The 10,076-nt window shown below is 36.4% G+C and overlaps 3 protein-coding genes across 4 annotated transcripts; all 3 read left to right on the top strand.

Moving 5' to 3' along the window:
- The first annotated feature begins 683 nt into the window (after positions 1 to 683).
- Positions 684 to 4,335, top strand: LOC106442990 (salicylate/benzoate carboxyl methyltransferase). The gene is given in 5 exon segments (XM_013884610.3): positions 684 to 742; positions 744 to 891; positions 1,743 to 2,138; positions 2,215 to 2,472; positions 2,574 to 4,335. Coding segments are annotated over 5 exon segments (1,209 nt in total). The 3' UTR covers positions 2,922 to 4,335.
- A 320-nt stretch (positions 4,336 to 4,655) lies between these two features.
- LOC106442989 (zinc finger protein ZAT5-like) lies at positions 4,656 to 7,186 on the top strand. Its single transcript, XM_013884609.3, has one exon. It carries the CDS (start codon positions 5,656 to 5,658, stop codon positions 6,733 to 6,735), a length of 1,080 nt encoding a protein of 359 aa, XP_013740063.2. The 5' UTR covers positions 4,656 to 5,655; the 3' UTR covers positions 6,736 to 7,186.
- Positions 7,187 to 7,400: 214 nt separating this feature from the next.
- On the top strand, positions 7,401 to 9,990 carry LOC106428374 (NAC domain-containing protein 78). Of its 2 annotated transcripts, none has more exons than XM_013869121.3 (6): positions 7,401 to 7,733; positions 7,800 to 8,077; positions 8,159 to 8,350; positions 8,619 to 9,179; positions 9,258 to 9,378; positions 9,462 to 9,990. In XM_013869121.3, the coding sequence occupies exons 1-6, from the start codon at positions 7,568 to 7,570 to the stop codon at positions 9,827 to 9,829; spliced, it is 1,686 nt and encodes a 561-aa protein (XP_013724575.2). In that variant the 5' UTR covers positions 7,401 to 7,567; the 3' UTR covers positions 9,830 to 9,990. The 2 variants fall into 2 exon arrangements, with proteins under 2 accessions (XP_013724575.2, XP_013724584.2); XM_013869130.3 differs by having other exon boundaries at positions 7,408 to 7,733; positions 9,261 to 9,378.
- Positions 9,991 to 10,076: the final 86 nt, after the last annotated feature.

Below are 10,076 nucleotides of genomic sequence, written 5' to 3' on the forward strand. Positions count from 1 at the left end.
CTCCTAATAGATGGCTCCGCAATCTTTGCATGGGGCCTTCGAATTCGGATAAAGCAAATTGAATATTAAATATTAAAAGAAAATTAATTAGTAAAAAAAATTTAAAGAAAATCAAGAGATACAATACAAGTACAACAAAACCAAACGAAGACAGTCGTATGGAATCTCCACAGCAGAGAACCCTTTATTTTCGAGGAAAGTTCGAGTACGACAAGCACATGTCTACAACAAGTTATTTAAAAACCGGTACATTTTATATCATCGAGAATATCATGGTTTCTTTGAGAATATCATGGGGCGTCATAATTATGCTTCATGATCTTCACCATAATTCTACTTTACAACCAATGCCATATTGCACTTTCTTTTGGTTCTCTATATATGACTGTAATCAGATGCTATATGATATTTCAGAACGTCACGAAAATCACAACCAAAAATCTCTATACAGATTGGGTAAAGACTAATTATTGGAGTTTATTTTACGACAACTCAACGTGTTTCACGTTCTAGATATGTCCCACTTCTATAAATAAGGTGAACAAGGTGTCACCACCCTACACAACATAACATATTGTAATAACTCTCGTTTTTCTCTCCTTGAAATACTGCGAGAAATATGGATTCGATCAAGATTCATCCAGATCACTCATTCCTCGAGGTTCTTCTCTCAAATTCATAATATGATTGTATATATTATGTTTACATAGATGTATTCATGCACCTTCTATATGTATTTCTTTATGTATGACATGCAGATGTGATTATAAGACTGAGAACGAGTCGAGTAGCGGCGATGAAGAGAGAAGTAGCAAATACTCTTTTGTGAGTGCTCTATGTATGAGCGGAGGAGAGGGAGCCAACAGCTACTCGACAAATTCTCTTCTTCAGGTTTTTCCTTCCCTCTACAGATACAAAATTTAATGCTTTATGTAGATGGTGGTTGATCAATAAATTTAGACTCGCATTGGGTGATTCGGTTTAATTGTTGTTTATAATACAATTTGCTGGATTATGACTACATTTTTTCTTTTATACAAAATTATTTTGGTTATATGTTATGTTTGTAGAAAAATATAAACGAAATAATTACTAAAATCAGTATCAGTTAATTTAATTTTTATGATATAGTATAATTTTTTTAAAATTGTTGTTTTGTGCATAAATAATGATGGTGATTAAATGATTAGCCTTACAAAATTTTCTGGTTTAGTTCTAAAATTTGGTCTAGGCGGTGCTTAATCGGCAAATCGGACGTGAAGGAAACAATTTTTCAAACTGTTTTATTAAATAATCGGTCTAGGCCCGTCTAAAACATAATATTGCTCTATAAGGCGTTTAACCACCGCCTAACTATTTTTAGAACATTGGTTTTACTAAACATTATATCCGATACGGTTGTAAACATTTAATTTCAATACTGCTTCATAATTTACGATTTATCTTTGGTTTGATTTCATATAATTTTTAGAATATCCTCAGTACCACAACTCGTTACTTTACACTATAAACTGGACACATATTAATTAATGTAGGCCATGTATGAACAAGATGGGTACCAATCATTCAAGTATAAATGGATCCTTGAATATGGCCTTAAATTCAATTATACACCTGTTAGGCTGTTACAAAGGAAACCAGTTAGAATCCCCCTTTATTATTTTTATAAAGTCACATCATTTTTGTTTTTATTATATTGCTCAACTTTTTCTTAACTCATTCAAAAAATTCCGTGTTTTAAGAGAAGAGCGTTAGCAAAGGCTAAGCCAGTTTTGGTTAAGAACATAAAGGAGCTGATGATGGACTTGAACTTTCCTAAATACATTAAAGTAGCTGATTTGGGCTGCTCTTCAGGACAGAACACGTTCTTGGCAATGTCTGAAATCATCAATACAATCAATGTGTTCTGTCAAAAGTGGAACCAAAACCCACCAGAAATAGATTGTTGTCTAAACGATCTCCCTAATAACGATTTTAACACGACATTCAAACTCATACATTCCTTCAAAGAGAAGAACTTCACAAGTAAAGTACCATACTTCGTTTCTGGAGTACCAGGTTCCTTCTACTCGAGGCTCTTCCCTCGTAAGAGTCTCCATTTAGTACATTCCTCTTATGGCCTCCATTGGCTCTCTAAGGTATGGCTTCATTATAAAGAAACTGATTATTCTGTATCGAAATTTTGCTATAATGTTGGAACTATTTGATTGTAAGGTTCCTGAAGGACTTGAAAAGAACAAAATGAGTGTGTACATCACAGCTTCAAGTCCCCTAAGTGCATACAAGGCTTACTTAAAACAATTCCAAAGAGATTTCACAACATTTTTGAAACTGCGTTCTGAAGAAATGGTTTCTAATGGACGTATGGTTCTCACTTTCATTGGTAGAAACAATATGGATAATCCATTGCATAGAGATTGTTGTCACTTTTGGACATTATTATCCAAATCTCTTCATGACCTAGTCATCGAGGTATATATCAAAATAAAATAAAAACGTTCTTTTTTTGTCTTTCCATATTTTGAATATATGTTCAAACACTGGTTTCACATATATCTACTTTTTTTTCGTAGGGTCTTGTGAGTGCTTCGATGGTAGATTCGTTCTACATGCCTTTTTATGATCCTAGCAAAGAAGAAGTTAAAGAAATAGTAGGGAAAGAGGGTTCCTTTGAAATCAAAGATTTAGAGGCACATGAATATGATCTTGGCCATTGTAACCAAGACCAGTCAAAGAGAAGTAAGTCAGGGCAAAATGAAGCCGTTTATATAAGAGCGGTGAGCGAACCATTGCTCGTGGCTCACTTTGGAAATGCCATTATCAATAGATTGTTTGGCAAGTTCGCACATCATGTGTCTCAACATGCTGGTTGCAGAAACAAAACGACCGTTAGTCTAGTTGTTTCATTGACTCGCAAATAACTTTTATTATGTAATAAAGTTTAGTCTTGGCGAGCTATGTGAATGGTTAATATTTTAAAAGTATATCGTCGATCATGCATGAATTCCTGCGTTTAAAGAATATATAAATCATCTAAGTCCATAAAGACATAAATTGAATTTCTAGGCTAATTAAGTTTTCATCTAGATTCTGTAACTAGAGGTTTTCATCTAGATAATTTTTTTTTACACCCATCTAGAGTAGATAAACAGACCTATCTCTGTGCATCAACATGGTTCAAGAGTTTGATCTTTTACCATCAAGGGTATCTAAGGGGGATCATGAAAGAGAATCAAAGAACAAGCCTAGAGCTGAAAAAAATGAAGGAATATGAGAAGAACATATGTGGGAAGCCCATCAAGACATGCAGCAGAGAAAGGCCAATCATAAAAGAAGTCTCACTTAAAGTGAAGATGCGGCGAAACGGCTGAATCTCCAGCATTCTCTTGGCCTCTTATGTTCTTAATATTCAAAATTGTTGTTCCGAAGCTTACTTCATGCTTTTGTATACCAATTCTATGTTATCTTTGACGTTCCCCTTCTACTTAACCGATTGTGTAAGTTACAAATCTACAATTTTGTATTTTGTCAAACCAAATTATAGAATCTGGTTTGTCAAATTAAGCAGAAATGGTTAAGTCTTGCTGGTCAAATTAGACTAAATACACTTCCAAAATAAGATTAAAAGATTAGATAAATATTGTTGGTCAAAGTTATATTATAAAGATAAAGATAAGAAGAAACTGAAATAAGAAATAGAATAATTATTTTACCATTTTCATCAATTTTTGTTGCAGAATATCATTTGGTAACAATAAGAAAGGAGGAATCTCAGCGTGAAAATGTGTATGAATACCATCTAAGATGGATATATATATATATATATATAATCTCTTTACAAAAAGTTAAAGAGAGGTTTGGTTTCAGAAAAAAACAAAATGAAAAATCTCATCATCTTTTTCATTCTTCTTAGTAGATGCATCGGACAGATAGTAGACGAAAAAGAAACTCTCGTTCTCACGAACGAGCTGAACAACAAAATCCTCGCAATACATTGTAAATCCAAGGACGACGACCTTGGTGACCATTATTTGGCCGTCGGCCAAAGCCAAGAATATAAATTCAGGGATAATCTTTGGCACACGACGCTCTTCTGGTGTCATATGGGGCAAGGACCTGATTATAAGATTCAACAAGTGTTTGAGGCATACAGATCTACGTGGAGTAAGTATGTGGGATACACCTATTGGATAGGAAGAGAGGATGGGATCTACTTTAGACAAGACCCCCATGGTTTACCTTTGGTGAAAAGATATGATTGGAATCTTACGGCCTATTAATACTCTTTCATGCAGGTGTATGATTGCATTGTTTGATGAAGATTATAAACTTTAATATCTGTTTTTGGTTGTTGTTGTTGTGGTTCAATTAAAATTGACCTACAAATTTCACAATAGAAATCTGAATCAGATGTGTAGTTTGTTTTCATCTATATTGAGTAAGTGTTTTTGTTATAATATATAAAATGATATTATATATGTTGGCTAGAGGTTTTTTTATTACTCAATTTTTCATTTTGCTTAAGTTTGAAGATTCCATATCTACATTCCACCCCTCTCCCCCTCCCACAATAAAACAATTATAATTGATCAAATAACATGGATTTCAATTAAGAATAAAATTTTAACGGTCATTCATTTTTGTTATTTCTTAAATACCATTTTCACGTTATTTCTTAAATACCCATAAGATATATTTTTAATCAAATAACATAAATTTATTTAATTAAGATTAAGAATATGTCGGTCATTAGTTTTCTTTATTTCCTTAAATGATTTTCCTTTCCATAAGATTTGAAAAAGCTTCTACAATACAAAATCTTTTTTTTTCCCTTTCCGAATATCAAAGATTCCTATCCTATATAATCCCATTTTTTTTTCTGAAACACATATAATCCAATTACATTACATAATATAACCATAAGAAATAATTTTAATCAAATAACAGAAATTTTATTTTATTTTATTTTATCGTTTAATGTCTATTTCAGAGTGATGTTGAATAATCTAATTAGATATACTTAATGAGGTCATCTGTCTTTTAATTTCTATTTCAAAGTGATTCATAAAATTTATGTAAATTAACTCATCAAAGTGAAAACCAGTTTTAACTTCTTCTTTTTTTTGTAACACTAAAAAACAGCTTTAACAAAAAGAAAAAAACTAACCAAACTATTTGATGTATGATCACATCATCACACATACACACACACTAAATCGTTATACAGAGTTAAACAACGCATAATGAACTGGAACAAACATATATTACTATATACATTGTCTAAAATTGTACATTTTGTTGCAAATGGTTACTCTCTCTCTATCTCATTGTATTGTGATTAGTTTGCCAAGTTGGAAAAATGGTAGAAGAGAGACAATAACAGAATTACTAAAATTTTAGAGGCTACAAAAAGACAAGTCCAAACATATTCACACACTTAAAAAGCTTTTCTCGTACATTTTTGCTATATATGTGGTGGTGTCTCTCTTTGACTCCTCTCTTTCTATATCACTCACTATTTATGTATCCATCTCTCCACACATCTCTCTCCATCTCACACACATCTTCCTCTTAACACATTAATATAATACATCAGTTTAACATCTTCATAACCAACAACACAACTCCTCTTCTCTTTTCTTGAACATCAGAATAATGGAAGCATTTGAAGAGGCGATAGCGGCCTCAAAAGAGCAAGCATTGATCCTTAAAGGGAAGCGTACAAAGCGACAACGTCCACAGTCTCCTATTCCTTTCTCTGTATCCCCTCCTATAGTTGAAGAAGAAGTATCCAACGTTCTTGATTCCAAGGAAAATGATGTAGCAAACCGCAAAAAAGATGGTGTGATCACGTCTTCATCTTCATCAGCCTCTTGGTCCTCTAACAACAACCCAACATTGAAGGCCGAAGAAGACGAGGAAGATCAAGACATAGCCAATTGTTTGATACTCCTTTCCCAGGGACACTCTTTCCCTCAACACAACCAACAGCTCAAGATACCTCACCAAGAAATAAACAATAATAACACGTATAGATTTAGCAGCAGGAGGTTTCTAGAGACTTCTTCATCAAACGGTGGTGGCAAATCAGGTTACTACGTTTATCAGTGCAAAACATGTGACCGGACCTTCCCTTCTTTTCAGGCTCTAGGCGGCCATAGAGCTAGCCATAAGAAACCTAGAGCCACCTCTTTTTACTCCAACCTTGACGTAAAGAAGAGTATCTACGAAAACGACGCCGCTTCACTCACAAATATTTACAATAACAAGAACAATAACAATAGGTCGCTTGTTGCTTACGGAAAGGCAGGTAACAATAAAGTTCATGAATGTGGAATATGTGGAGCCGAGTTTACGTCAGGACAAGCCTTAGGTGGCCACATGAGACGGCATAGAGGTGCGGTGGTTGTGGCTGCGGCACCAGCTCCCATCGTGACGGTGGCCGCGGCTGCGGCCAACACGGAGTTATCATTGTCTTCCATGTCGTATGATCAAATATCCGAGGGTCAAGATCATCTGGTGATGCCAGAGGCAAAGAAAGCTAAGAAGATGGTCGTGTCACTGGATTTGGATCTGAATCTACCCGCACCGGAAGATGAGAATCGGGTCAACGGGTTGAGCTTGACTTTGAAGCAAAAACACGAACAAGAACAAGAACATCAACAGACAAAACAAAGAGAAGAACAAGTGTCTCTTGTCTTGTCTGCTCCTACTTTGGTGGATTGCTATTACTGATTTATCATGATACTCCACAATCTAAGAACATATTATTTTCTTTTTTGACTTACTAGGAAAGTGATAATTTATTATATATCTAACGTTTTTTTTGTAACCGATTCTTTGCTTCTTTAAATACTTGCGAGATTCTTTCTTCTGTCTTTTTTGTTTTCAGACCAGTATATACTAAAGTATAAATATTGTCTATTGATGTCACGTTCTTTAATGATTTTGATCAGATAAATCTATATTCTATATTCACTTCATCTTTAATTTTTTATCATTTTTTTTCTGTAAGCCAACAATTTGTAAGAGATGGATGCTTCACCAACGTCAAAGTATCTCTCAAGACAGTATTTGCTTTTCAAGATTAGAAGTGTATGCTGTTTTGGTATTTACTGTGAAGACTGCATGCTGTTCAGTTTTTCAACTATTACCACCAATTGATGCCAGAAAACTATGGGCCTCTCTGCTTATGATCTGGCCCATAATTTATTGATTCATAACCCGTTTGGAATCATAAATAGCGTGAAAAAACAGATAAGCGTCCCAACGACCTATACAACACGTCGGAAACTTCTAGAATCACAAATATTAAGAAACGTGTTGACGTGTCACCTAACTAGAACGCCGTCGCGAATCAAAATATCAACGCACCGTCACTATAAACATCTCTCCAACCTCACCTTCGTGCTTCTTCCCTTTCTCTTTACGGTTGCTTCATAACAACGTCTTCGTGAATCGCCTTCCCCCAATTTTCCCCCAATTCAAAACCCTAATTTTCCTAATCTGTTAATTTCACCCAGAATCGGCAAAACCCTAAAATTCTCGAGTTCTTGTTCGCCAATCGATGGGTCGCGGCTCAGCCACGTCGCTAGCTCCCGGGTTTCGTTTCCACCCGACGGACGAGGAGCTCGTTCGCTACTACCTGAAGCGCAAGGTCTGCAACAAACCTTTCAAGCTCGACGCTATCTCCGTCACGGATGTGTACAAATCCGAGCCTTGGGATCTACCAGGTTAGATAATCGAATTTGGTTTAAGCTCAATCTTGAATTAGGTTTTGATTCGATTGGGTTTTGTAGACAAGTCGAAGCTGAAAAGTAGAGACTTGGAGTGGTACTTCTTTAGTATGCTGGATAAGAAGTACAATAATGGATCGAAGACGAATCGTGCGACGGAGAAAGGATACTGGAAGACGACGGGGAAAGATCGGGAGATTCGTAATGGCTCGAGAGCCGTGGGGATGAAGAAGACGCTTGTTTATCACAAGGGGAGAGCTCCACGTGGCGAGAGGACTAATTGGGTTATGCATGAGTATCGTCTTACTGATGAAGAGTTGAAGAGAACTGGTGCCCCACAAGTAAAGATTCCTTTTTTTTTCTTGTGATCTGGAAAGTTTTATGGATTGAGTTATTGACTTTGTTTGAGTCTGTTTGTGTAGGATGCGTTTGTGCTGTGTAGGATATTCCAGAAGAGTGGTACGGGGCCTAAGAATGGGGAGCAGTACGGTGCTCCTTATCTTGAGGAGGAGTGGGAAGAGGATAAAATGACGTTTATGCCAGAACAAGAGGCTCTTAGTGAAGGGTTGGGTGTTGATGATGATGTTTATCTCGACATTGACGAGTTTGAAGAGGTTTGTGTATTAAGTAGTAGCTTTAGCTTTTTCTTCAACACGTCCAGATATTATATCTATTTATGATCTATGCATAGTGTAAGAGTGTTATGCTGAAGAGTTATAAGTGATGTGGTTACAGATATAGAACAGGATACTTGTTTAGATTGTTGATTAAGGATATATGTTAGTTAGCTTAGGTTTTTGGCATATTGATGATGATAACATACATTTCTACATTCATGGCATTTCTTTTGTTTGAACGTTTGTATTTGATTTTCTTTTGCAGAAGCCTGAGAATCTTGTGGTCTATGATGCCATTCCTGTTGAGCCTAATTATATTCATGGAGAATCAAGCAATAATGTTGAGTCAGGAAACTACTCAGACTCTGGAAACTTCTTTCAACCAGGAAACTATGCTGTTGACTCTGGTGGTTGCTTTGAACAGCCAATTGAAACGTTTGAGGAGGATCAGAAGCCTATCATCCGGGACGGTAGCATTCAGCCCTGTTCTCTGTTTCCCGATGAACAGAATGATGAGAACGTGGTGAATCTGCAAACATCCAACGATAATGTATTTGCGGCTGAGAATGGCTACAGTGACATTCCTATTGATACCAACTATATGCCTGACGAGTCGTTCATCGACCCTAGCAACAACCTTCCACTCAGTGATGGTCTCTACCTGGAAGGGAATGATCTCGGCAATGCTCTACCGGATGATTTTGACTTTGAAGATTATCTTGACTTCTTTGGCGATGAGGACGGTCAGAATTTAACTCTCGATGTTTCTCAATTGTTGGGATCTGAAGATGCGCTTCCTGAACAAGAAGGCGGCCTTGAGCAGATAGTAAGAGTCTTCTTCCTGTTGACTTGCTTTAGTTTTTCTTTATATGTGTAAGTCCTTTCTAACTTACTTTTACGACAGCAGCCTTCCTCTGGCGACTTGGAGAAGGAGGTCGCACAAGGCAAAGAGGCGGTAGAGAAAGATGAAAGTGGCGAAGGATCTACCTCAAAGCATGATGCGGATGTCACGGATTTCGATTCAGGTAACGCTCAGATGTTCATACATTCCTTGTTAAACAAAGCATTTGATGACTGGTTCTAACCCTGTTGAAACTAAATCATGCAGCTTCGAAGTACCCTTTCCTCAAGAAGGCGAGCCAGATGTGTGGAGCAACATCTTCATTTGCTTCCCAGTTCCAAACAAAGGACCGGCTACACGCAGGACAATCTTCAGGTTCGGTTCACGTTACTGCAGGTATAATCAGAATATCAAACATGAATCTAGCAGCGGATATGGGCTGGTCATATGACAAGAACAATAACCTCAACGTAGTCCTTTCTTTCGGCTTGGTCCAACGGGATGATGGGATGAGTTCTTCTGTAAGCAAGACGGGAGGAGTTCCAGCGACAAGAGCTATGTTGATCTTCCTTTGCTTATGGATTCTCTTACTCTCCGTTAGCTTCAAGATAGGAACCATGGTCTCTGCTCGGTGATTAACATCAAAACGTTGTACCTCTCCCAACTATTTATAGGCTTTACTTTGGCAATGCTTTGCTGCCCCCAATATTTTATCTTTCGTGTAAGGATTTTGTGTAGTTTGAACTCTCTTTACAGTTTCTGGTTTAACTTCCAGAAATAAGAACATAATTATCAATTGATTAAGTTGGAACCATTGGCTTTAAACGTTTCAAACTGGAATTATCAGCAAAATGTAGTTCTTTATTTTATTTAAGATGAGCG

Source organism: Brassica napus, chromosome A3 (assembly GCF_020379485.1).
Source record: "Brassica napus cultivar Da-Ae chromosome A3, Da-Ae, whole genome shotgun sequence".
NCBI lineage: Eukaryota > Viridiplantae > Streptophyta > Magnoliopsida > Brassicales > Brassicaceae > Brassica > Brassica napus.

Coding starts and splice junctions, on each gene's coding strand:
- LOC106428374 (XM_013869121.3), top strand. CDS start 7,568: ATGGGTCGCGGCTCAGCCACGTCGCTAGCTCCCGGGTTTCGTTTCCAC. Junction 7,734..7,799: donor CGAGCCTTGGGATCTACCAG/GTTAGATAATCG, acceptor TGGGTTTTGTAG/ACAAGTCGAAGCTGAAAAGT. Junction 8,078..8,158: donor AGAGAACTGGTGCCCCACAA/GTAAAGATTCCT, acceptor CTGTTTGTGTAG/GATGCGTTTGTGCTGTGTAG.
- LOC106442989 (XM_013884609.3), top strand. CDS start 5,656: ATGGAAGCATTTGAAGAGGCGATAGCGGCCTCAAAAGAGCAAGCATTG.